The sequence below is a fragment of the Erinaceus europaeus genome, chromosome 17 (assembly GCF_950295315.1).
Source record: "Erinaceus europaeus chromosome 17, mEriEur2.1, whole genome shotgun sequence".
NCBI classification, from domain to species: Eukaryota; Metazoa; Chordata; class Mammalia; order Eulipotyphla; family Erinaceidae; genus Erinaceus; species Erinaceus europaeus.
In genome coordinates, this window is record NC_080178.1 from 64,686,263 (window position 1) to 64,713,895 (window position 27,633).

General features: G+C 47.0%; 1 protein-coding gene across 5 annotated transcripts in view; it reads left to right on the forward strand.

Annotated features, from left to right (window-relative positions):
* The window catches only part of NUMA1 (nuclear mitotic apparatus protein 1), a 65,966-nt gene that overhangs the window by 26,975 nt on the left and 11,358 nt on the right, over positions 1-27,633 (forward strand). For all 5 annotated transcript variants that reach the window (XM_060176891.1, XM_060176892.1, XM_016190168.2 and 2 more), the window contains exons 2-12: positions 8,510-8,583; positions 14,220-14,305; positions 19,138-19,217; positions 21,267-21,349; positions 22,625-22,705; positions 23,433-23,520; positions 24,479-24,599; positions 25,358-25,515; positions 25,754-25,871; positions 26,092-26,209; positions 26,494-26,634. In XM_060176891.1, the coding sequence (XP_060032874.1) occupies positions 8,542-8,583; positions 14,220-14,305; positions 19,138-19,217; positions 21,267-21,349; positions 22,625-22,705; positions 23,433-23,520; positions 24,479-24,599; positions 25,358-25,515; positions 25,754-25,871; positions 26,092-26,209; positions 26,494-26,634 (1,116 nt within the window). In that variant the 5' untranslated portion in view covers positions 8,510-8,541. The remainder of the gene's footprint in view (positions 1-8,509; positions 8,584-14,219; positions 14,306-19,137; positions 19,218-21,266; positions 21,350-22,624; positions 22,706-23,432; positions 23,521-24,478; positions 24,600-25,357; positions 25,516-25,753; positions 25,872-26,091; positions 26,210-26,493; positions 26,635-27,633) is intronic.

The window sequence follows — 27,633 nt, forward strand, 5'->3', positions numbered from 1 at the left end:
CTCTGACCAGACGCGAGCTCGGGGAGGGGACAGGCAGCAGCGGGCCGCTTCCCAAGCCCGGGAATTCGAGGCTCCCGAGGGGGTCTCGGTGGAGAGAGGAGGCCGCAGGCCACTGCGCTCAGACCAGCCTGACGTCCGCAGGTACAGGGTGCGTTTTACCCCCTTGGCCTGTGTTGGAGCGGCCGTGCCCTGGGCCCTTTATCTTCACTAAGCTATGGGAGGGACGTGCCATCACGGTGTTTCTCATGTTCCTTAGGACGACTTAGTCTAGTGACATAGCTTGGCGTTCACTGGGCCCTTCCCCCTGGAAACTACCCGGCGAGGCCTGGGATGTTTGCCTGTACCGTCACTGCCTCCCTCCCCAACACCGGGGTGTCTTCGGGTGCTGGTGGTGCTGGTGGTGCTGGTGGTGGTTTAGAAAAGTGAAGGTGCAGCTGGCCAAGGAGGTGGTTCAGTGGGTGGAACGCAGGACGTGCGTGCATGGCGCTCGGGTTCCGTCCCTCACACTACACAGGCTGGTCTTTCTCAAGTAATGTACAATTTCGAAACAGGGTAAACAGCACATGGAATTCTTACAGGCACGTCACGAGTGTTACTGGATAAGTGGTGATAAACCTTGTCATTGAGCATGGATGCAAAGATGGACTGTCATTTCCCTTTTGAGCTGTGAGCCTGTGGGCCGCTGAAACCATAAGGGAGAGAGCAGTGCAGGGATGGGGGAGGACCCTTTGAGGTGGGAGTTCGGGCTTTGTGCAGGAAATTCTAGGAGTGGGAGCTAGCACCGGAGAACCACAGTTCAGCCGAGGTAAGGCAGAGAGATCGACCAGTCCAGCATAACAGCTCTCTGGCCAAAGGTCACTTTGATGTTATCTTGAGGTAGGGCCTATATATTCTGGCAAGTGGTAAAAGACCATCTTAGAAGGAGCTGGCACACAGCGTGGGGGTGGGGTAAGGAGAGAGCCTCTGGCCTTTGACTTATTACTTGGTCAAGCCCTAAAATCACAGCTTTTCCAGAACAGACCCTGAGCTAAGCAATCTGAACCCTCCGGTCCTGGTCCTTGCATCTGAGCAGGTGGTTTGCATTAACTTCAGCCCTGGTAGGAGCCGGCTAGGTTTTAACCCTTTAAGGCCCAGAGAAGGTTCAGGCTAGATGGTTGGTAAAATATTGTTAGATGGATTGCAGGCCAGGTAACTTGAGTCTCTTGAGTGTCACTTTTTTTCTTCTTCTTAAACTTGGTATCTTCTGTGGAAACATAAGTGACTGTAAATAGGGACATTGGCTCAACGTGTTAGTGTATAAATTTACATTAGCTTTAAAAATGTATCGATGATGTGGGGTCTTTAGCTGCTTCTGTCTGTTTCTTGAGCTCAGGAAACAGGAATTCTTTTCATCTCAGTGAAGCTGCTGAGGTTTTGGGGACACTTCTTACTCAGGTATTGAGAACTTTTTTTTTTTTTAATCTTTATTTTGGCTAGAGACAAATTGAAAAGGGGACATGGAGATTAAGAGGGAGAGAGACCGACACCTGCAGCACTGTTTCACCACTTGGGAAGCTTCCCCCTTGCAGGTGGAGACCAGAGGCTTGAACCTGTGTCTTTGTGTAGTGTAATGTGTGCCCTCAACCAGGTGCACCTCCACCTGGCCCGGGTACTGAGAACTCTGAAGATGCCCTCGGCTGGCCTGCTTTGTTTGTTTGCTGATGGCGAGGGGGCTGGGTCTACACAGGTGTGTGCCTGGCAGCTGGGGTGGCTCTCTGTAGATCCCGCTGTGAAATGGTTGCAGACCACAGTGAAGGGATCTGTTTTTCCATCACCACCACTCAGTCTTCAGGGTGGGGCCTGCGTCAGATTTCAGGGGGAGGGTGGGGGGATGGTGCTCTGGCTGGGAGCCCTTGGGTTCCAAGCCAAGACCTGCTTAAAGCTGTAGTTCCCGTGCGGAAGACTAGCTACGCGGCTACTTCAGTCATTCATTACCTGGAGAAGCGCAAGTGGCTGGAAATATATATGTGCTTTTTTCCTTTCTAGAGTCTTGTCTCTGGGTGAGTGCCCTTTTATGAACTGACAAAGTCCTTCTGGAGTTCCTTCTGTTTCTGTGCCTGAGGAGGCAGTTGGCCTTGCCTTGAGCCTCCTTGAATGGTGGAACTAGTTTTAGACAGGCTCCCCTGGGTGGACATCAGGCTTGTATGTTTTTCCTCAGATGAAAGGAGGTGATTGGGTTAAACCTCAGGTCATTTTTAGCATCACAGCTGTGGAATCTGGGGGGGGGGAGCGGGGGCAAGATCTACCTCCGGTTGCAAATACAACTTCCGGGCTGAAGTGTTGATCCTCAGTGAAGATGAGTGGGAGGTGCGGATCCTGCCTCCTTTTGCTTATTCCTGAATAGCTCAGACCCTCCTGCTCTGTCCCCTTTATAAGAAGCCCAAGTAGAGCATTTTCTCTACAAGAACTGAGTAGTTCCTATCTCCTTCCTTCCTTTTTTGTTTTAATTGCCACCAGGGTTGTCAATGATGTTTGGTGTCTGCCATGACAGATCCAGAGATCCGAGTGACAAGCTCCCTCCCCCACACTGCCTTTTTTTTTTTTTTTTAAAGATAGGACAGAGAAATTGGGAGGGAGGAGAGCAGATAGAGCTGGCGAGAGAAAGACAGCTGCAGACCTGCTTCAGTGCTTGTGAAGCTCTTCCATCCTGCAGGTGGGGAACTCTATAACGAACCAAGATTACAAGGTAACATGTGCACCAACTGGGTGCGCCACTACCCAGGCCCCACCCCACTCCCAGTGTTAGATTGACTGGCCGCCAGAAAAGCCCCTTTTGCCATATCCTTCCTGTTTGAGCTCTTGTCCCTTCACACCCGCCGGCCCCGGGGAGCTGGGCAGGCAGGCAGTGGGTAGGCCATGTGGGGGGAATCATCCAGGGCCCAAAGGTCCTTTAGCTCTTCTGCCTGTGAGAGAGTTCCCTCAATTACTTCAGTCACTCTGGCCAAAACCCAGGTGAATTGACTCATTTCTAAGACTGCAGTGTTGATATATGGCAGGTGGAATCCATGTTTTTTTTTTTTTTTGCTAGGATGCATCTAATTAGCATTTAGTTTTGTTTACCATTAAATTATTTTATATTGATGTTTAGTGTTTCATATAATGCTTTTTTTTTGCCAGCAGATTTATCACTGGCTTTCAGTGCCAATTCACCACTCCCAGAGACTTTAAAAAAAAAATTTAGATAGACAAATAATTTAGACAGAGAAATAGGGCAAGAGAGGGCAAGGTACACCTGCAGCCTGTTCACTCTTGTGAAGCTTCCCCCTATACTTGGGCATCGGAGGCTCTAGCCAGGGGCCTCTCACACAGTGCCTTGTGCACTTGACTGTTTGCACCACCTCCCAGCACCTCATCTAAGTGTTTGTTGTTTTTTAAATTTATTTATTCCCTTTTGTTGCCCTTGTTTTATTGTTGTAGTTGTTGTTGTTATTGATGTCGTTGTTGGACAGGACAGAGAGAAATGGAGAGAGGAGGGGAAGACAGAGGAGGAGAGAAAGGTAGACACCTGCAGACCTGCTTCACCGCATGTGAAGCAACTCCCCTGCAGGTGGGGAGCCAGGGGGTTCGAACCAGGATCATTAGCCGGTCCTTGCTCTTCGTGCCACGTGTGCTTAACCCGCCGTGATACCGCCAGACTCCTTCATCTAAGTTTTAAAGGTGTTTTTATTAATTAATGAGGGAGAAGCAGCAGGTCACTCTGGAACATGTGCTGTTGGAAACTGAACTTGGAACCTTGTGCTTGAAGTCCAGCACTCTGTTCACTGTACCGACTCCTGGGTCACAGTCTTCTTGAATGTTTAATTTTACCTCTATCCTGCTATAAATCTCTCAAAGGCGCAAGCCATGCCATTGTCTCCCATTTCCCATATAGCCCCAGCACTGGATGAACATACATAGGGGCCAAGAAAATGACCCTTTTGATTTTCTGATAAGCAGAGTGAACTTAGAGACAATGGAATGTTGTCATATAAATGTGAAAGAGAGAGAGAGATGATGGGGAGTGAATGAACACACTTACCACTGTTTATTATTTATTTATTTATTTTCCCTGTTGTTGCCGTTGTTTTATTGTTGTGGTCATTATTGTTCTTGATGTCATCGTTGTTGGATAGGACAGAGAGAAATGGAGAGAGGAGGGGAAGACAGAGAGGGGAGAGAAAGATTGATACCTGCAGATCTTCACTTGTGAAGCGACTCCCCTACAGGTAGGGAGCTGCGGGGGCGTGATCCTTCCGCTGGTCCCTGCACTTTGCGCCACGTGCGCTTAACCCGCTGCACTACTGCCCGACTCCCTATTTATTTAAATTAATTAATTAACTTATTTATTTGTTTGTTTATGTCTACAATGGCAGTAACTTATGGGCAAGAATAATTTATTGGGGAGTCAGGTGGTAGTGCAGCAGGTTAAGCGCACGTGGCATGAAACGCAAGGACTGGAGTGAGGATCCTGGTTGGAGCCCCCAGGCTCCCCACCTGCAGGGGGGTCGCTTCACAGGCAGTGAAGCAGGTCTGCAGGTGTCTATCTTTTCTCTCCCTCTCGAATCTTCCACTCCTCTCTCCATTTCTCTCTGTTCTTTCCTACAATGATGACATCAATTACAATAGCTACAACAGTAAAACAACAAGGGTAACAAAAGGGAATAAATAAAAAAATACTGAAAAAAAGAATAATTTCCTTTCTTATCTCTTTCATTTTTTTCCCTTTTTTTAAAAATTTCTTTATTGGGGAATTAATGTTTTACATTCAACAGTAAATACAATAGTTTGTACATGCTTAACATTCCCCAGTTTCCCATATAAACAATACAACCCCCACTAGGTCCTCTATCATCCTTCATGGACCTGTATTCTTCCCACCAACCCCCACCTCAGAGTCTTTTACTTTGGTGCGATATGCCAATTCCAGTTCAGGTTCTACTTGTGTTTTCTTTTCTGATCTTGTTTTTCAACTTCTGCCTGAGAGTGAGATCATCCCATATTCATCCTTCTGTTTCTGACTTATTTCACTCAACATGATTTTTTTCAAGGTCCATCCAAGATCGGCTGAAAATGGTGAAGTCACCATTTTTAATAGCTGAGTAGTATTCCATTGTGTATATAGACCACAACTTGCTCAGCCACTCATCTGTTGTTGGACACCTGGGTTGCTTCCAGGTTTTGGCTATTACAAATTGTGCTGCCAAGAACATATGTGTACACAGATCTTTTTGGATGGGTGTGTTGGGTTCCTTAGGATATATCCCCAGGAGAGGAATTGCAGGGTCATAGGGTAGGTCCATTTCTAGCCTTCTGAGAGTTCTCCACAGAGGCTGGACCAATTGACATTCCCACCAGCAGTATAGGAGGGCTCCTTTGACCCCACACCCTCTCCAGCATTTGCTGCTGTTACCTTTTCTGATGTATGGCATTCTCACAGGAGTGAAGTGGACTCTCATTTTTTAAAGGAATCATTTGAGACCTTTATTTTAGAAAGAATGAGACTGGGGGGGCGCTTATGGTGAAAAGACAGAGCCTGCACTCCCGAGGCCCCTGGGGCTACCCTGGGAGGGCTGGTGCTCCAGGGCCCTCTCCTCAGACTGTGTGTGTGTGTGTGGGTGGGGGGAGCTGGGCCCTCAGCTGCTGACTTCTAGTTTCTCCAGGAGGAAGGGGGGGTGGCATCTTATCCTGGGGAGCAAGAATGATTTCTTATCCCCACATTGATATAAAAGGTTCTAAAGTATGGGAAGAGCTGGAGGTGAAGTGGTTTTTAACTATTCTTGTTCCTTCCACAGTCATAGCGGCTGAGTGTATATTAGGTGGTGGGCGGGGCTGATCACTCCCCTGGAGAATTATGGGGGCTGCTAAGAGGTGTTGGGGAATATTTAGTCATCAAGTCTGTGGTCTCTTAAGCAGGTTGGCAGGCAGATGGCTAATTCCCAATAGGAAGGGAAATCAGGAGTAAGAGTACCGGGCCAAGTATTACTTTTCATTAAATGTCTCATGGGCTCTGTACCAGAATTGGATTTGGCTCTCTCCAGTCCACCATTTGAACTATGTCTTAGACATTTGGGGGGGCTGTGTAAATCCAGAGTTTCCAGAAGCAGCAGCAGCAGCCAAAGAGATTCATGTGCTCCAAGTCCCTGCTTTTATACATTACCTTCTCTGAAGCACCTCCTCCAGGTGGTCATTTGTATGCTAATAGTCCCAGACTCCTGCTGGGGTCACCACAGGGGAAATCCAGAGTTTTGAGATATTCCTCAAAGATTTAGTTATTCTATTGTTGGGGGGGGGGGCAAGAAATCAACAGCTTTTTCTAACTTTAATTTTTTTTACAATTTTATTAATCTTTTTTATCTTTTGTTGCCCTTATTTATTGTTGTTATTATTATTGTTGTTAGTACTATTGTTGGATAAGACAGAAATCGAGAGAGATGGGGGAGACAAAGGACAGAGAAGGAGAGAGAGATAGACACCTGCAGACCTGCTTCACCACTTGTGAGGCGACCCACCTGCAGATGGGGAGCCAGGGGCTCGAACCAGTATCCTTATGATGGTCCTTATGCTTCGAGCCATATGCACAGCCATATGCACTTAACCCACTGAGCTACTGCCCAGCACCCTCAACATCTTTTTTTTTAAAGAATAATAATCAGTTTTTAAAAAATATTTATTTTATTTATATATTCCCTTTTGTTGCCCTTGTTTTATTATTGTAGTTATTACTGTTGTCGTCGTTGTTGGATAGGACAGAGAGAAATAGAGAGAGGAGGGGAAGACAGAGAGGGGGAGAGAAAGACAGACACCTGCAGACCTGCTTCACCGCCTGTGAAGAGACGCCCCTGCAGGTGGGGAGCCGGGGCTTGAACCGGGATCCCTGAGCTGGTCCTTGCGCTTTGCGCTACTGCACTTAATCTGCTGCGCTACAGCCCGACTCCCTAATAATCAGTTTTTAAGCCCATTTAAAAATATTAGTAGATTTTCTTTTTTTCTTCCTTTTATTTTTTACCAGGGCACTGCTCAGCTCTGGCTTATGGTGGGGGGGGGGATTGAACCTGGGGACTTTAGAGCCTCAGGCAAGGGAGTCTCTTTGCGTAACCATTATGCTGTCTATCCTCTGCCCTAGCATTGGATTTCTCAGCTCTGGCTTAATGGTGTTGCTGGGGATTGAACCTGGGATCCAGAGCTTCAGGCATCAAAGTTTTTTGCATAACCCTTCTTATATCTCCCTTGCCCTAAATAACACGTTTGAATACCATGATTGTATGAACCCAAATCCAGTACTGTTGCAGATCCCATTGTACATTTAACGAAAGATGGACTTGGCTTGGTATTTTACTTTTATTATTTATCTCTGAGAGAGGCTAGAGAGCCAGGGCATCGTTGTGGCATATTCAGAGCCAGGGATCCAGTGTTTGCAAAACTGACATTACTGGGACCATCACGCAACCTCCTAAGCAGCCTCTCCTGGTATTTTTTAATGATATTCTTCGCTATTTGCTCTCTCTGCTTTATCTTTAAGCATCTTAGTATCCTAGAGAGATGTTTGCTGGTCTCATTTTGCAGGTGAAGAAACAGACTGAAAAAAGGTCATTAGATTACTTTGCCAAGGTCATAAAATCATGGTTTCATGGATTTCAGACCCAGATCTGTCTGGGGCGTGGGGGTGGGAGGATGTCTGGTCCAAGCTTTGAGAGCATCATGTCTCTTTTTTTTTTAACCAGAGCATTGCTCAGCTCTGGCTTATGGCACTGTGGGGGATTGAACCTAGAACTTGAGAGCCTCAGGCATGTAAGTTTCTTTGCATAACCATTACACTGTACCCCCACCCTCATCATGTCTCTTTTAAGAGGAGGGTTAAAGGCCAGCTTTGAATGTCGTATCATGTTAGTTCACCATTAAAAATGATGAAACTGTTTCTTTCAAGACAAAATAAGATGGAACCGGAAGTCACTTTGTTACGTGAAAAGCAACTCCTTTATTCATAGTGAAATAAAAAGAACTAAAATAAGTGTATAAAACAGTAATGAAACGGACTCCTTGACTGGTAATTATCAGAGGGCGTGTGGGATAAGGGTGGCAGGAAGACACGTACAGGTAGGTGGAAGGTTCCATTCGGTGTGATGACCCAGGAATTTTGGTGATGGGGAGTGTATGTGTTTTCTAAACATCTCAGCTAGTATTGTAAACCAATAAAAACACAGCTTTTATAGAAGAAAAGAAATGAAAAAGAGTAGCATTGTGTTTCCCATGAAACTGTGTGTAGAGCTGGTGGACGCTGAGTTAAGTGCAGGATTCGCTAGCTCTGAGGTGACAGCTCCAGAGCGAAAGCGAGTGCTTGAGCTTTCTCGAAGTCCCACAGAGCCTTGGTGTGGGGTAGCTGTTGAATGAGGAATGATTTCTCAGCTGCTCGGATCTGATACATGGAGCTGTGCCTTCTCTCCTCTGTTGTAAGTAGCTGATTACTATTATCTGTTCTTCTCTTGGGTTCCAGGTGGTCTGGGGTGACTGACGGTTATCACCAAGATGACGCTTCATGCTACCCGGGCAGCTGCACTTCTATCCTGGGTGAGTGGTGACTCATGCCTTTGTTGCTAAACTCTGGGGCACATTTTGAAAAAACTAAATTAATAGATGCCGGGTGTTGGCACACCCAATTGAGCACTCATGTTACCAGACACAAGGATGCAGGTTTGAGCCCCCGGTCTCCACCTGCGGGATGAGGCTTCATAGGTGGTGAAGCAGAGCTGCAGGTATCTCTTTCTCCCTATCTCCACCTTCCCTCTAAATTTCTTTTTTTATTTTTAACTTTTGAAAAATACTTAATTTATTTATTCCCTTTTGTTGCCCTCGGGTTGTTGTTGTTGTTGTTATTGTTGTTATTGATGTCATCGTTGTTGGATAGGACAGAGAGAAATAGAGAGAGGAGCGGAAGACCCAGAGGGGGAGAGAAAGACACCTGCAGACCTGCTTCACCGCCTGTGAAGCGATTCCCCTGAAGGTGGGGAGCCGGGGCTTGAACTGGGATCCTTACGCTGGTCCTTGCGCTTCGTGCCACGTGCACTTATCCTGCTGCGCTACTGCCCAACTCTCCCCCTCTCAATTTCTATCTGTACCGTCAAACAACAACAAACTGATGTATTTGGAAAGAGTGGAAGAACCAGACCTTTGCTGAACTCAAGGCTGAGTTACTGCCCTTGCCCCAGGAATCTTTGGTTTTGTTGAATGTATTTCAACAAAATGTCATTGTTGTTGGATAGGACAGAGAGAAGTGGAGAGAGGATGGGAAGACAGAGAGGGGGAGAGAAAGATAGACACCTGCAGACCTGCTTCACCGCCTTTGAAGCGACTCCCCTGCAGGTGGGGAGCCGGGGCTGGGAACTGAGATCCTTGAGCAAGTACTTGCGCTTTGCGCCATGTTGAAATACATTTAACCCGCTGTGCTGCTGCCCTCCTCCCTGGAAGGAGTTTTACAGGGATCCAGACTCTGTAGGGCTTCTCGTTTACAAGCCAAGTATATAGGTTTCATTTGCTTTCCTCTTTTTTTTTTTTTTTCCTGTTAGTATTTCTGATGATGCTGTTACTGATAATACCTTCAGAGTATGTATGTAGCTTAGAAGAGCTTCTCTGAAATAAATCTTAAAAAAAAAAAAAAAGGGAGTCGGGCTGTAGTGCAGCGGGCTAAGCGCAGGTGGCGCAAAGCACAAGGACCGGCATAAGGATCCCGGTTCGAACCCCGGCTCCCCACCTGCAGGGGAGTCGCTTCACAGGTGGTGAAGCAGGTCTGCAGGTGTCTATCTTTCTCTCCCCCTCTCTGTCTTCCCCTCCTCTCTCCATTTCTCTCTGTCCTATCCAACAACAACGACAACAATAATAACTACAGCAATTAAAAACAAGGGCAACAAAAGGGAATAAATAAAATATTTTTAAAAAATTAAAAAAAAGGCCAGGGGCCATAGAGAGCTGCTTTGCCCTGTGTCCAAGTTCAAGCCCCGCCACCATATAGATGGCACTGTAACACTGGAAGAAGCTCTGAAGCTGTGATGGCTCCCTCTCTTTTCCACCTTTCCTTCCTTCCTTCCTTCCTTCCTTTTTTTTTTTTTTTTTTTTTTTTCTGTTTCTCCCCCTCCTTTATTTTTTAAATTTTTTTTTACCAGAGCCCTGTTCAGCTCTGTGTGGGGGGATTGAACCTGGGACTTTGGAGCCTCAGGTATGAGAGTCTGTTTGCATAACCATTATGCTATCTACCCTCCGCACCATTGTTTTTCTATCTGAATGGAAAAAAAAAAGTAACCTGGAACAGTGAAATTGTGTATGTACTGACTGTGTGTGTGTGTGTGTGTGTGTGTGTGTGTGTGTGTGTGTGTCCTGAAAAAGGCAAGTGCATTAAATAATAAAAAGACCTGGATGATCTGAGCTAGTAAACAGCGCAGCCAGTAGAGTTGGTGTGTGAGGCCCTAGCCTTGAGCCCCATCTCCTTATGGGAGTATCGTGGCGCACACTGGGGAGCTCCCCTGATGGTGGAGTTATGCTGTGGGCTTTCTCTCACTTTCCCTCTCAGTAAAAAACAATGAAAAAGCTGGCTTGAACTCAGTTGCAGTGTGCACATGGAGGCCCTGGGTTCATTGTCATGTACTGCATTAAAAACCAGAAGCCACAGAGAAAAAACAGAAGAGATTCTAGAATGTTCTCTCAACTACTGTTTACAAACTTGGGTCTTGATGTCAGACAGCCCGTGTGAGCCAGGATAGGGTACTCAGCCTCTCAGCACCTTATTTTAGTACCTCGAGGATTTTGGTGAAGAATAATGATATAATATATATATATAAATCATTTAATAAATGTGTAATGCAACTGCTCCAAGCCACTTGTTTTTGTTTTTTTTTAAATATTTTTATTTATTATTGGATAGAGACAGAAATTGAGAGGGGAGGGGGAGATAGGGAGAGAGACTGACACCTGCAGCCCTGCTTCACTGCTCATGAAGCTTCCCCCTGCAGGTGGGGGTCAGGGGCTGTACCTGGGTCCTTGTGCACTGTAATGTGAGCACCTAACCAGGTGCGCCCCCACCCGTACCCCCCCCCATTCCCATTGACACAGAGAGAGAGGAATGGAGTCACCAGTGCTCTGAAGCTTCCTTCATTGTCATAGCACCTCGTATGTCACAGGTGCTGGGGCTCAAACCTGTGTCAGTGTACATGGCAGTGTGGTTATGTTATTGGGGAATTCTCTCTCTGCCCCCACAGCTCTACTGAGTTATTGAAAAAGTCACAGTGCATTTTTGCATAGGAAAAAAATGCCATGTCTTTTCTGACAACCCAATACTTTTTTTTTTTTTTTTTTTTAGTGAGAGACACGAGAGCACCACCTTAACTAACACGGTTCCAAGGCCTCGTGTGTGTACTCCTGCTCTCTACCTTTTTTTTTTTTTTTTTTAAACACCAGAACACTGCTCAGCTGTGACTTCTAGTGATGCAGGGGATTGAACCTGGGACCTTGGAGCACCAGGCATGGAAGTCTTTTCATAACCACTATATACACTATCTGTCCCTGCCCTACTCTTGGTGTTTTTCTCCTCCTCCTCCTCCTCCTCCTCCTCCTCCTCATGCAGACTACTAACATTACAGAAAAGAATAAACAACAATAGTTGCTTTTGCATATGGGGAAACACTGGAGATTCAAAATTACAGATAAGGTATAGTTCTGTGACCCATCTTTAAAGCTTATGACTGCTCAGTCAAAACAATGGGGTATTCTTGTTGAAATGTTGCCTGGGTGGCTTTATAGGTCGATTATAGGTCTATGTGTGCCAAGGTTTAAGTTTAGGGTTTTAGACACAGCAAGGTATATGTTTTACAGAGTAGGCTGTCTCCTGGTTCCTGAAAAATTAGCTTGTTTATTTATTTATTTATTTATTTATTTTCCCTTTTGTTGCCCTTGTTGTTTTATTGTTGTTATAGTTGTTATTGTTGTCGTTGTTGGATAGGACAGAGAGAAATGGAGAGAGGAGGGAAAGACGGGGAGAGAAAGACAGACACCTGCACACCTGCTTCACCGCCTGTGAAGCGACTCCCCTGCAGTTGGGGAGACAGGAGCTCGAACCTGGATCCTTACTCCTTGTGCTTTGCGCCACGTGTGCTTAACCCGCTGCACTACCGCCTGACTCCCAATACTTATTTTTATATGTAACATCATTTAATTTTTTGGTCATCCCTGGGACTTCGCCATTCTGGCCCAGCCTTTTCAGGTAGAAAGAGAAATATAGAGACAGGAAGACAGAGAGAAGAAAAGACAACAGTGAAGCCTCCCCCAGTACATGATTTATTTTATGAATTTCATGTGAAATAGAGGAGCCAGGGCACTGCTCTGATACTTATATTTCTGTAGCTCTAACCGGGAGTCTCAGGCAAGCAAGTCCCATTTTCTATCAAGTTTATTTCCCCAACTGCTGTATTATTATTATTATTATTATTATTATTATTATTATTATTATTATTATTATTATTAAAAACATTTATTAACATGGGAGTGAGAGCAAAAGAAAGCCAGAACGCCATAATGGGGGTTGAGTTCAGGATCTTACCCCCTTTTTTTTTTTTTTGGGGGGGTGTTATTTACTATGAGAGAAGAGGAGAGAGAGAAATCAGAGCATCTCTCTGGCACACACAGTTCTGGGGATTGAACTCTGGACCTTATGCTTTTAATCCAGTGTTTATCCACTGTGCTACCTGCCGGGCCGCAGAATCATATGTATTGAGATCTGATATTCTACCACTGCATTGTGTGAACCTTGGGCCACTATAATATATATACTGAAGAGTCGTCTTATTTCTTGAGATTGTTTAACAGGAGGGAAAGAGCAAAGCCAGAGCACTCAAATAAAAGATACTGAGAGGGAGTCAGGGAGTAGTGCAGCGGGTTAAGTGCTCGTGGCTCAAAGCGTAAGAACTTCCATAGGATCCCGGTTCGAGCCCCCGGCTTCCCACCTGCAGGGGAGTTGCTTCACAGGCTGGAAGCAGGTCTGCAGGTGTCTGTCTTTCTCTCCCCCTCTCTGTCTTCCCCTCCTCTCTCCATTTCTTTCTGTCCTATACACCAATAATAACTACAAGGGCAACAAAAAGGGAATAAATAAATATTTTAAAAAATGTATTGTTGTAGTTATTGTAGGATAGGACAGAGAGAAATGGAGAGAGGAGGGGAAGACAAAAGAGGTGAAGAGAAAGATAGACACCTACAGACCTGCTTCACCTCCTGTGAAGCGACTGTGGGAGCCAGGGGCTCGAATTGGGATCCTTACGCCGGTCCCTGTGCTTCCACGCCACATGTACTGAACCCGCTGCGCTAGCGTCCAACTCCCATGTCTGAAAAATTTAAAATACAGGGGCCAGGAAGATAGCTCTGAAGTTCCAGGTTCAATCCCCTGAACCACCATAAGCCAGAGCTGAGCAGTGCTCTGGTGTTTCTGTGTCTTTCTATCTCTGTATCTCTCTCGAAAATTAAATAAAATACTTAAAAAAAAAACCCCAAACATACTCCTGTATATTTGCAGGAGTATATTAAATTTATGTGATACTTTTATAGACCTTGAATAGGTTTTTTAAGTGAGAGATAACAAGTGCTGTAATAAAAATTGAGCTAAATGAGGCGGAGGAGATAGCAATAATGGTTATGCCAAGACACTCTCACGCCTGAGGCTCCAAAATCTCAGGTTCAATCCCCCGCACCATCATAAACCAGAGCTGAGTGGTGCTCTGGTGTTTCTTTCACTCTGCATCTCTCTCAAAAATAAAATAAATAGAAAATATTAAAACAACTTGTAAAAAATAAAAGTTGGTCTACAAAGGTTTGTAGTTCAAAGGATACATAGGTTAATATGAAGACCGCACCCCCACCTCGCTGCCTTCAACCTCCAGCAGTCAGGTTCCTCTTGAGATGCGAGGAGGGTTGCTGGTATCTTCCAGAATCAAGGTATGTCCATTGTGCCCGAGCATCCTAGGAGAAGCTGAAGGCAGCACTCAGGTGGCCGTTGCTGGATATGTGGACACAGCAGCATTTCTTTGCCGAATCAGAAGTTCCAGAATCATCTCTTCCTTCGTGTCTGCATCCTACAGGTGCAGGCATGCGTGATGAGCAGAGGATGATTGTCAGCATGTGTGAAAGAAGCAAGCTGGGGTTCTCACCTGACTCTGCCCTTTGTCTCACAGGTAAACAGCCTGCGTATAGCTGACCCTGTGGAGAATGTGCAGCAGCTCCAGGACTGCAGGATCTTCATCAAGATCATTGACAGCATGTGAGTGTATGAGAGTGTGTGTGTTTGATGCATCTCCTTACTTTACTGTGTCACCAGGGGATGACTCAAACCCCTGACAGGTGGCCATATAGAACTGCTGAGTGACCTTCCCATCCCAGATTCCTATTTACTGTTGTCACTAGTTTTGAGGGGGAGAGGAGAGACTACAGCACTGTCACCATCTGTGGACCTCCTGCCCCCTGAACCCCACGCTCAGGTGTGACCCTTGTCAATTCAGTCCCAATCCCAGGGTACCCACCCTTCTGTGTGTGATGCCAGCATCTTGCTGAACCATCTCCCCAGGGGTCCTTAAATGGCATTCTTTTGAAAAGTGTATTGGTCAGTGGGTAGGATTCAAGTACCTATCTTAGTGTTTTCTGAAAGAAACTGCTATTATTTTTGTTGTTGTTGTTGTTGCCCTTGTTGTCGTCGTCATTGTTGTTGTTGTTGTTGTTGTTGGATAGGACAGAGAGCAATGGAGAGAGATGGGGAGACAGAGAGGGGAAGAGAGAGACAGACACCTGCAGACCTGCTTCACCGCTTGTGAAGTGACTCCCCCCTCCCGCTCCCCGCAGGTGGGGAACCAGGGTCTCAAACTGGGATCCTTACGCCAGCCTGTGCGCTTTGTGCCACGTGCACTTAACCCACAGTGCTACCGCCCGGCCCCCAAAGCTGCTATTCAAATATTATTTCGGTAAAGACATTGCCATTGTCTTTTTAAATTACCCTAGGCAGCATAATTTGGTGTCATATTGGATACACTCTCCTTGACACTGAGTTCTAATCACCTTCCTGTTTGTCCTATAGTCTCTGTATCCCTTCATCTGCCTCATTCTGGAAGCCAGTGCCTTGTGACTTCATTCTCTGAGCGCTTTCCTTACTCCTCATTGATAACTGTTGCGCTCATGATCTCAGAAGCTTCCTCCAATCCTGCTTTCTGGTGAATCTCAGTGACTGTTGTCAGGAGGTTAAAATCTAAAAATCTAGCATTGTGATTTAAGAATTTTTATCAAGGGCCCATTTCCTGCCAGTCTTGTTTCCTGTACGGCTCTGTCTCCATGCCACACTATTATTTTTATCCTTTACAGTTTTCTTTTTTTTTTTTTTTTTTAAAGAATTTATTTATTTATTCATGAGAAAGAGGAGAGAAAGAACCAGCCATCACTCTGGTACATGTGCTGCCAGGGATTGAACTCAGGACCTCATGCTTGAGAGTCCAGTGCCTTAGCCACTGCGCCACATCCCGGACCACTACAGTTTTCTAAATACTAGATTTTCAAAAAATGTGTCATCAAAGTATTGCTTAATTTGCTTTTTTCTCTTTCCCTGTTGACTCAATTAGATTTAAACACCATTAGCTTAAGGCTTTTGCTTGCAAGAATGTTTTACAGGTAGTTATACATCACCACGAAACTTTTTACAACTCCTCCCACAACGACCCTGGGTCCATGCTCTCAGAGGGATAGAGAATGGGAAAGCTACTGGGGAGGGGATGGGATATGGAAATTGGGTGGTGGGAATTGTGTGGAGTTGTATCCCCCATCCTATGATTTTGTTAATTTCTCCTTTCTTAAATAAAAAAAAATTACAACTCCTGATGAAAATAGCAATCTTTTGAACACTTAAATCTTTAATGAAGTTAAATAAAATCTTTTGATGAAGTTGTACATTTAAGTATCTAGAGTCAGTGACTGGTAAAACCATTAGGCTGGTAATACTAAACCCACTTTTTAGGGGTGTGTGTTTTTTTTTTAAAGATTTGTCAATGAGAAAGCGAGGGGACCAGAGCATCACTGTGGCACATGCAATCTCAGAGCCTTTCCTTGAGAGTCCAACACTTTACTTACTTTGACTCATCTTGGGCTGACTCACTGTTGAGCTTAGCAAAAAAAAAGTTAACATTTTTATTAGTAAATAATAATAGTTTAAGACTGTAAGATGATAGGAAAACTGTTCTCAGATCACACCTACCATCAGACTCACTGTTTAACGTCAGTCAGAGAGAGGCACCCGGACCTAATATGCCTCATGTTGTAATGTACCACTGCATGACTGCTGGCACAATAGCTCGGCTGGTGGACTTTCCTGGTGAGGTTCCTGGACAGATCCCTGGCACTGGAGCGGGGCTCTGGTTTTTCTCTCTCTCCTCTTCACTCTGTCCCAAGTAGAATGCTCTCTCATACTCACTAGGTCTTAAAACACATGTCCCTTCGTTTTTGTTCCTTTATGCAGACAGCATAAACATTAGGTAATAATAACATACTTTAAATGTCAAGCCCTCACTCCCCACCTTCGGGGGGAAGCAGCTTCATGAGCAGTGAAGCAGTCTTTCACTTTCTCTCTCTCTCTCTCTCCTCCCTTTCTTTTCTTTTTAAAATTATCTTTATTTATTTATTGGATAGATACAGCCAGGAATCGAGAGGGAAGGGGGTGAGAGAGAGAGACGGGGGTGAGAGAGAGAGACCCACAACAGTGCTTCACCACTTGTGAAGCTTTCCCCCTGCAGGTGGGGACTGGGGGCTTGAACCCGGGTCCTTGTGCACTGTGACATGTGCTCAGCCAGGTGCGCCACCACCCGGCCCCTCTCTCCCTTTAATCTCCTTCTCCCTCCCCCATATATAGGGGAGACACCACAGGACCTAAGCTTCTTCCATTGCAGCGCGGGCAAGTTCTAACCTGTGTCACAGCATGGCAGAGCAATACACTGTCCAGGTGGACTGTCTTGCCAGCTCTGTTTCCTTTTTTTGCTAAGGTCGTATTAGGATAATTAGAGCTGCTACCTTAGAATTTAGTAAAGTGTTGTAATCTAGAGCCTAACTAATTTTTGCCTCTGAGGTTAATTTCACTGGGGCTTCATGCCAAGCACAAGGACAGGCATAAAGATCCTGGTTTGAGCTCACATCTTCCCACCTGTGTGTGTGGGGGGTCGCTTCAACAGCAGTGAAGCAGGTCTGCAGGTGTCTTCCCTTTTTCTTCCCCTTCTCTCTCGATTTCACTCTGTCTTATCCAACAACAAAGGGAGAAATGGCCTCCAGGAGCAGTGGGTTGTTCGTAGTTCAGGCACCGAGCCCTAGTGAGAACCCTGGAGGCGAAAGAAAGAAAGAGCTAGAAGAGGAACACTACAGCATCACTACCAGTCACAAAACGCAGCCATGCAGATAGTGTGCGGTGTCCCAGGACACAGCCCTGCTTCTTGGATATGATAGAGGGCGCGCTCTGCTGAGTGAGGCACAGCCCCCTCCCTTTGTTATTTTACTTCAAATAGCTCAAAGAGCTTTTGCCTTGGGGTGAATAGCTTTTTTTTTTTTTTTAATATTTATTTATTCCCCTTTGTTGCCCTTGTTGTTTTATTGTTGTAGTTGTTGTTATTGCTGTCGTCATTGTTGGATAGGACAGAGAGAGAAGGATGTGAGGGCGATCCGGCTGCGACATCTGTCATCCCATTGATCGCCAGGGTTGATTTGGTTGGTCTGGCTGGCTAGGCGGGTGTCCCCTCCCTCCCTCACCACTCCATGTGTGTCTCTCCCAAAGCTACACACTTGTTCGAACAGGACAGCCTTCCCCAATAGAGATGGACTGGTCTTTGGTCGAGCGTATATAAGTAGCTGCGCTCCCCTCCTAGGACCTCCAAACAAGCTCTCAAGGACAGAGAAAAATGGAGAGAGGAGGGGAAGACAGAGAGGGGAAGAGAAAGACACCTGTAGACCGTCTGTGAAGCAATCCCCCTACAGGTGGGGAGCCAGGGGCTCGAACCGGGATCCTTAAACTGGTCTTGTGCTTTGCGCCACGTGTGCTTAACATGCTGCGCTACTGCCTGACTCCCTGGGGTTGAATATCTTTAGCTTGATGGGGAGAACTGGGTTTTATTTTGAAATATATAAATATATGCCCTCGGCTTAGCCACTGTAAGTGTATAACCTTAATTTACCATCTTAAGCTGTGTGTGTGTGTGTGTGTGTGTGTCTGTCTGTCTGTGCCTGTGTGGGTGCACAATGACTGTTAGAAGGAGGGGAGGGGCTACTGAGGCAAAGTTTTTACTGCGATGTGAGAACTTCCTTCCCTTGCTGTTTCCCTGCCCTAAATGCTCTTTTCTCACTTTGCTGCTCTTCTAGCTCAACGAGTGAACAACCAGTGGCCACTGACCAAGAGTGCTTGTCCCTTGCCTGACCTTTGGGAGGCTTTGGCCATCTTAGTGTTCAGTCTTGTGTGCACTGGGATTTGCCCTGTCACATCAGAGCCTCATTCTCTCCTGACCTCTTCAGTTCCCAACCTTGTTTTCCCATTTCCACTCTTTCTTACTCTAGCTATACTTGCCAAATTTCTTAACTTTTAGAAACATTTCCAGATTATTGAACCTACTTTCCCTTTTATCTATATTGCTTCCATCTCCTCACAGCACCCTTCCTCACTTTAAAAAAATACACACACACACACACACACACACACACACAGTTTGTTTATGTTTATGTTTATTTTATTTTATTTACCAGAGCACTACTCAGCTCTGGCTTGTGGTGTCAGGGATTGAACCTGGGACCTAAGAGCCTCAGCAAGAGTTTTTTTTTTTGCATAGCCAATATGCTACCTCTCCCATCCATGGTCCATGCTTTTTAATATTTAGATGGGGTGGCGAGTGCTTGTCATCTTACTCCACATATTTCCTCCCAAGGGCGTCTCAGGACCTTCCCTTATCTTCCTCACCTGATTCTGCTTCCTCCCCAGACCTAGTGTAGACCAAGCCTAAAGGAAGAGAGGCATGCTGTGTGTTGCAGTGGTAAGGAGAGAATAGGACTGCTGGTTGTCCCACCTCTAACTCTTGCTTGCTTTTCTAGCCACAGCACCGAGGAGGGGCAGCAAATACTGCAGTTACCAGTTCCAGAGAGACTGAGTTTTGTGTGCACGTTTTTGCAGAGTAAGTACCTTTCTTATTCAGCTGCGGGCAGGCAGGCAGAGAGCTGTTTCTTCAGTGTTTGGGACTTGGGAAGCTGAGCTGATTGACAGGTATTCGGAGGGGCTGAGTTCTAGAAAGCCTACTCTGTGTCACAGAGAAATACAGCTAAGTCTCGGTGATGCCTCAACCATGGGGGGGCGGGGTGGGAGAGGGGGCAGAATATCCTGTTAGTTCCAGGTCTGAGATCCAGATAGAACCAAGGGTCACTTTTTGAAAATTTACCAACTTTAGCTCCAGTCCTCCACCAGGAGACATGACAGAGCCACTGTCACCTCTTAGCTTTGTAATGTTTCCCCAGGCAACTTGGAATGAATAGCCTAGGGGGGGTGTTTGGGGGAGGGGCAGATTTTTGTTGTGATCCTGCTCCTGCTGCTCCTGGTGCTGTGACCTTTTAGAGCACAGCTTCCCTGTCTGTAAGACGGAGAGCATAGTAATCCCTGTTCATCATCACCTCCTTTATAGTAGAGCAATGCCCAGCTCTAACTTAATACAGGGGTCGGAGCCTCAGGCATGAGAGTCTTTTGCACAATTATGTAATCTTCCCTGTCCTTCGATTTTTTTTCTTTGTTTGTTTTGATTGATTGATTGACATGAGAAAGAGAAAACTAGAACAATACTCTAGCACATCTGATGCTGAAGAGCTAATGTAAGACTTCATGCTTTGTCATTTTGTCTTTTGTATTATCATTGCCAGAGCACTGCTCCCCCTGCTCAGCTCTAGCTTATGGTGGTGCTGGGGACTGAACTTGGGACCCCTGAGCCTCAGGCATGACCTAACCCTCTCCTGGGGGGAGAACCAGGTCACACGAAGCCCTGGCTTATGGTGGTATTGTGGCTCTGGAGCCTTAGTACATGTAAGTTGGTGCTGAGCTAGCTCTGTGGCCCAGTGACTCTTTTCTTTTTCTTTAAAGATGGGGGGGGGCTTCTGTCAGTGCAGTGGGGGCCAGGCTCAAAGTTGAGAGTTGAATGCACGACAGAGCAGCATAATGAGCTAGATTTTGCCAGCCCCAACAGTAATTTTTAGGCCCGATGGGTTGGAGGCCAGATGGAGGTGCATCTGGTAAAGCGCTGGCCCACACTGCACTGCACCAGGACCCAGATGTTGAGGCTCTTGCCTTCCACCTGCAGGGGGAGCTCGATGGCTGGTGAGACAGTATTATAGACTTCCCTCCCTCCTCCTGCCTATCTCCACTTCCTTCTCAGTTTCTCTATTTAAAATAAATTTAAGAATTTTTTTTTTTTTAAAGTCTGATGGGTAGAAGGCCAGAGAGATAGATCATTGCACAGTAGACTCATGCCTTGTCATGTACGCAGCCCTGGCTTGGGCCCCCACACCACATGGAGGGATAAGACTCACTGGAGACATGCTCTCCATGGGCTCCTCCTCTGTGGCGCTACATGGCTCTCCATGGGCTCCTCCTCTGTGTTCTGGGCTGGAGTTACTGTGTGGGTGGTGAGTGAGGTGTCGTGTACCAGAGCTCCAGTGAGTTCCCAGCCTGTTCTCTTCTTAGATTTTTTTTTAAATTACCTTTATTTGATTGAGACAACCAGAAATTGAGAAAGAGAGAGAGAGACCTGCAGCCCTGCTTCACCACTTGTGAAGCTTCCCCCCTGCAGGTGGGGACAAGGACCCAGCCCCTGTTAGATCTTCCATTGACCTACTGAAGCACTAACTTCAGCAGCCAGGGAAGCAGAGCACAGGACTCGCCTACATGAGATCCTGGGCTTGAATTTCAATACCATGTATACAGGAATGGTGCTCTGGTCACCCGCACCTTCCCTTATTCATAAAACAAAAGTAACTACAAAAAGAAAAAGAAGTAAAATTATTACATATATGTATGTACCATCGATGGAAAAGAGTGTGTTGCAGGGAGGGACATAGGAATAAGGAAGCCTGTGTCTTTCAACTGTCAGAAATGGTGATTCTGCTCCCGACACTGAAGTGTTGTGATCACCCCAGTAACAATTCCCAGAGGCTCATCATTTCCTGTATTGGTGTCACTATAGAAAACCGAAAACAGCACTCTTCTTCAGAATGCCTGGTGTCCATGCAGAAGGTGATAGAGGGGTCAGAGCTGGAGCTTGCCAAGGTGCGTATGGAACCACCAGGTGGGGGCGCTGGTGCCAGAAGGACCACGGGGCATTCTGTTAACCCAGGGCAGTGATGGGCACGTTGTTTCTAGAGTGATGGAGGTTGGGGATGGCTTAGAGCAACCACCTTGCTAAGGCAGAGGCCCATTTAACTCAGGGATTCTAGGATCCTTGTGCTGTGATGAAGAGATTTACGAGACCATTCCCACGCACCTTGTTGAAGGTGCAGGAACCACCCATCTGTCATTTTTTTCTTTTTAGTTTAAACCTGTTTCACTGCCTCTTGTATGTATTGCAGTCGTGGTTGATAGAGGGTACCTTAACCTTCATACCTTTGCTTCTATGAGTCCAGAAATTGTTCTGATGCAGGAGTTCCACACCCAGTGCTTTTTGTACAATGGGCATTTTTTCTTGGTATGCTTAAGTGACATGGGCCTACTGAATCCTAGGACCTTTGACATCTTTTTTTAAAATTTTAATTACTTGTTAAACCATTGAGAGCGCTGCTCTGGTTTGTGGTGGTGCAGGGGTTGAACCTGGGACTTTGAAGCCTGAGGTATGAGAATCTCTTTGTATAACCATTATGCTATCTATCCTTGTGGAAAGTATCTTTAGTATACGTGAATCCCAGAATGACTGAAAGGGAGAGAACTGAGAAGAGAGATAGCCAGGGGCCAGATGGTGGCGCACCTGGTTGAACGCACACAATACAATGCTCAAGGACCTGGGTTCAAGCCCCTGGTCCCCACCTGTAGGGGGGAAGCTTCACAAGTGGTGAAGTAGGTCTGCAGGTGTGTCTCTGTTTCTCTCCCCTATCTCCACTTCCCCTCAATTGGTCTCTTTCACTATCCAATAAGAAAGAAAGAAAGGGGTTTGCACGGTGGTGCAGTGGGTTAAGCGCACATGGTGCAAAGTGCAAGGGCCTGAGTAAGGATCCTGGTTCGAGCCCCCGGCTCCCCACCTGCAGGGGTATTGCTTTACAAGTGGTGAAGCAGGTGTCTATCTTTCTCTCCTCTCTGTCTTCCCCTCCTCTCTCGATTTCTCTCTGTCCTACCCAACAACAACAGCTATAACAATAATAGCTACAACAAGCACAAAGCAAGGGCAACAAAATGGGAAAAATGGCCTCCAGGAACAGTGGATTCATAGTGCAGGCACCGAGCCCCAGCAATAACTCTGGAGGCAAAAAAAAAAAAAAAGCAAGTAATATATATATATTTTTAAATAGAAGAGAGATAGTCTCACTCAGTAAGTGCCTTTCATTTTGTTTCTAGATGGCCATGCTGCTTTTATACCACTCCATCATGAGCTCCAAAAGTCCCCGGGACTGGGAACAATTTGAATACAAGACTCAGGTAAGCCTTTGTGCATCTGGTCCCCTGGTGGGCCTAGCGTAGGCTTTCCCCTCACCCTACTTGCTTTTCTTACATATTATGTGTTGTTTCTCTTAAAATGTTAAGAGTCAGGCAGTGGCACACCTTTGGAGAACAATATTACCACGCTCAGGGACCTGTGTTTGAGCCCCAGTCCTCTATAGACAATGGAGTACTGCTGCACATCTCTCTCATTCTCTCTCTGCCTCGCTGTCTCTCCCTCTCTTTCAATTTTTGTCTCTGTCAACAAAGGGGGGAAAATGGTCGTGAAAGAGCCCTGACTAGTGGAAACAAATTCTAAAGGGATAAGGAACAGTACTATGTAGTGGCACTGACCAGGAAAGTCCGATCAGCTCTGCAGTGTTGGAGCTCAGACCCAGAAAGGAAAATTTTGCAGCTGAGCAAGTAGTTAAGTTTTGACTGAATCCCAGGAGTGGTATCACTCAAGAAACACCAGTGAATGTGTAGAACTCTCTGATGGCATTTTTTCCCCCCTTGCCTGTTTATTTCTCCTGCGGTCACCATAAGGCAAAATCAGTTTGAAATTCTAACCTTTGTTGCACCTTTAGGGGAAATGATGAGGCCGAGACAGGTGGGTTCTGGGAGGAAGCATGGACTCCAGCAGCGTCCTGTGGCTGGCGCTGACTGTTGAATGTGCCAGTCCCTCAGACCCCCCCTTACCCCATAATGCTTTCTCTCTGTGGTCTAGGCTGAGATAGCTGTTATTCTCAAATTTGTGTTGGACCATGAGGATGGATTAAACCTGAATGAGGACCTAGAAAACTTCCTACAGAAAGGTAAGTGTCTCATCTCTGAACTGGAGGCTGCAAAACACCCCCACTCCAATCGGAGGTTCGTTTCTCCCATCATGCTCCAGGGTCCTAGATCACTCTCCTTATTCTCCCCAAATCCTTTGCTTTGGTTCAGTAGTTAAGAAATCTTTATTTATTTATTTATTTGCCTCCAGGGTTATCGCTGGGACTCAATGCCTGCACTAGGAATCCACTGCTCCTGGAGGCCATTTTTCCCATTTTAGTTCCCTTGTTGTAGTTATCATTGTTATTGTTATTGTTATTGATGTCATTGTTGGATAGGACAGAGAGAAATGGAGAAAGGGGAAGACAGAGAGGGGGAGAGAAAGAGAGACACCTGCAGACCTGCTTCACTGCTTGTGAAGCGACTCCCCTGCAGGTGGGGAGCCGGGGGCTCGAACCAGAATCCTTATGCCGGTCCTTGTGCTTCATGTTATGTGCACTTAACCCACTGCGCTACCACCTAACCCCCAAGAAATCATTTTTAAGGTCCTTCAGGAGGAGAACTGTTTAGAAGGGTTTTCAGAGGGCAGTCAATCACATTAGCAGTGCAGCTTTCTGAATTGGAGGCGCTTAGGAAGGAGGCCTGAGGCTGTAGCTTGAGGGGGTCACAGGCTGAGAGTCAGCTCAGAGCCCCCATCCATGCTCGCTCTGCAGTTGGCTTGAGGGAGAAGCACAATCACTGTCTCACCTCAGCCTGGAGAACACCCTCACGCCTATGCTCTGAGCACAGCACAGCTGCAGAGATGGAAACCTCGCTGGATTTGACTTAGATATTGACCCTGACGCTGTTTCTTTCAGACTGTGCCTGCGGTTTCCCTCTGTGGCTTGTTTACACGTCCTTCTTTGTGGATTCCTCCCCCCTGGCATACTGCATAAAGCTGCAAATTTGCCCGCCCTCTTACTAGCTGACCTCTGCGTTGTGTGTGTGCTCTTTCCCCAGCTCCTGCACCTGCCACCTGTGCCAGCACCGCCTCTGAAGAACTTTCCCCTCCCAGCCACCAGACCAAGAGGGAGGTTCGCTTCTTAGAGCTACAGAGGGTCGCCTCTTCTGGGGGGAACAGGTATGTGCTGGGAACCTGCGTTCTTGTGGGCGGGCCTTAGTGCCTGGGAACCTGCATTCTTGTGGGCGGGCCTTAGTGCCTGCCTGGGAACCTGCATTCTTGTGGGTGGGCCTTAGTGCCTGCCTGGGAACCTGCATTCTTGTGGGTGGGCCTTAGTGCCGGCCCACAGACCCTTGGATTCTGGAAGCTAAGCTGTTGACCAGCCTGTCTGGGGAAGTGATTAGGGAGCAGGCCTGCCTCTCTCACAGGCTCTTTCCTATCAGGAAATGTCCTTCTTCCTTGAAGATGACCAGATTTTTTTTTCCCCCACTAGCGTTTTTGATGTGGCTCAGTGTTTGCATGATAAATCCGTCACTCCTGGTGGCCACTCCCCTATCTCCCTTCTTTCTAATGGACACAGAAATAGAGAGGGAGACGAAACTTCCCCTGCAGAGGGGGCACGAGCCCATGGTAATTTGTGTGCCCTACTGGGTACGCCGCAGCCCAACCCCTTGGACATAATCCCACAAAATAGTTCTCCGGGGTCAAGGAGAATGCACCCCCTTGGGTGGAGCAAGTTACAGTTCAGAAAGGGGGAGTATTTTCTCAAGGCCTTGACTTGAGGGGTGTGTTGTTCCTGCAGACTGAGCCCAGGTATTTGGTCCTCCCAGAGGGCGCTCCCAGATACATCCTGCCTGCCCCTCACTCTGCCAGCTGCCAGTCATGTCAACCCTCACAACTCAGGCTCTGACTGCTGGCTGCATCTTCTCCCTCTGCAGCTTCCTTTCAGGATCTCCAGCGTCCCCCATGGGTGATATCCTCCAGACCCCACAATTCCAGATGAGGCGACTAAAAAAGCAGCTTGCAGATGAGAGAAATAATAGGGATGAGCTGGAGCTGGAGCTGGCTGAGAATCGCAAACTCCTCACAGAAAAGGGTAGGTGCTGGCACGTGGACAGCATGTAGAACTGCTGTCTCGGGGAGCTCCGGGCTCGTGAGGGTGGCTCGCCTGCCTTGTCTGTGTCCTTCTGCAGGAGGGCTTAGAGCTCAGCCTTGGCCCATCTGGCTGTCGGCTGGCGGTCGGCTTTGTGCCTGCTGCCTTCCTCCCTCTCCCTTAGGCTAAACGCCACAGCCTCCCTGTCCCAAGCTGTGCTGACTCCCCCCTCCCCCGGCAGAGGCACAGATAGCTGTGATGCAGCAGCGCATTGACCGCCTGGCCCTGCTGAACGAGAAGCAAGCAGCCAGTCCGTCGGAGCCCAAAGAACTTGAGGAGCTCCGGGGCAAGAATGAGAGGTAAAACTTTGCTTTTTCTTTTCTTTACCAGAGCACTGCTCAGCTCTGGCTTTTGGTGGTGTGGGGAATTGAACCTGGGACTTTGGAGCCTCAGGCATGAGAGTCTTTTTGCGTTACCATTATGCTATCTACCCCGCCCGAGGTAAAACTTTTCTTTGTTGCCCATCACTCTGCCCTGTCCCTGGAGGGGCTGCAGTCTGACACCTCCCTTCTCTCACAGCCTCACCGTACGGCTTCATGAAACTCTAAAGCAGTGCCAAGATCTGAAGACTGAGAATGGCCAAATGGATCGCAAAATCACCCAGCTTTCTGAGGAGAATGGGGACCTTTCCTTTAAGGTGAGTGCTGGGGGTGGTCGAGTCCCCATGGGAAAGGCCATCGGGCTGAGCTGGTCTTGAAGGGAGGCTGAGAAACTCGGCGCTGGCCTGCTTCAGCCTCTCCCGGGACCTGCTTTCGCTCTTCCCTTTCTTCATCCCGCAGTTAACTGCCGCCAGGAACTGGTTCCTGAACCTCATTTTTGACTTGTGGTCCTGAATTAAACATCTCATTGGTTGTGTTTGGTTTGAGGAAGGTGGAAGGAGAATTTCAGGTGTTGAACGCTTTGCCCCTTTGTCTGACTTAGTTGCGGGAGTTTGCCAGTTGCCTGCAGCAAGTACAGGGTGACCTGAACGAACTGACGGAGCAGCACGGCAAGGCCACCCAGGAGTGGGAGGAGAAGCGGACTTGCCTTGAGAAGGAGCTGAGCGTGGTCCTGCAGGACAAGGTAACCGCTCTCCGTCTAGGCCTCGTGCTGAAAGTTCCCACTCTGTTCTGTGGGGCTGCGGAGGGACTAGCGTGCTTCTGTTCTAGGTACAGTGTACAGTAATGGAAAGGTTGGGGGCTTCTGTATAGTACACCTTTGAATCCCATCTTATTATTATTATTTTACTTTTTAAAAAAATATTTCTTTATTCCATTTTGTTGCCCTTGTTTTATTGTTGTAGTTGTTATTGTCGTCTTTGTTGGATAGGACAGAGACAAATGGAGAGAGGAGGGGAAGTCAGAGAGGGGGAAGAGAAAGATAGACAACTGCAGACCTGCTTCACCTCTTGTGAAGCGACCACCCTGCAGATGAGGAAGCCAGGGGTTCGAACTGGGACCCTTACGCTGGTCCTTGCGCCCGCTGCACTACTGCCCACCCCCACCCCCCCATTTGTTGTTATAAGATGCAGATCTTAAGACAAATGACTTGACTTCATTCTAAACAGCCTTTCCCTAAAATGGGGAAGATACTAAGTATCTACCCTGTTAAACTTTTATCAGATAGGGTGTATAAGATGTTCGTCGTGGGGGCTGGGTGGTGGCGTAATTGCTTGAGCACACATATTACAGTGTGCAAGGACCCAGGTTTGAGCCCTCAGTCCCCACCTGCAGGGGGAACGCTTCCTGAGTGGTGAAGTAGGGCTGCAGGTGTGTGTGTCTCTCTCTCTCCTCTTCCTTCTCGGTTTCTGGCTCTCTCTAGCCAATATATAGATTTAAAAAAATTTTTTAAAATGTTCATCGCATTGTGTGATACAGGGGAAACATTCCATGGATTAAGTGCTGCTGAGGACCTGACTCTGTCACCCCTTAATGACCACAGAGCAGTGGGGGCAGGGCACTCAACCAGTCAGGCGGGGCCAGGCAGTGGTGCCCTCCATTGAGCGCACACATCTCAACGTGCAAAGATCTGGGTTCTACCACCTGGCCCGCACATGCAAGGAAAGAAGCTTCACCCAGGGGT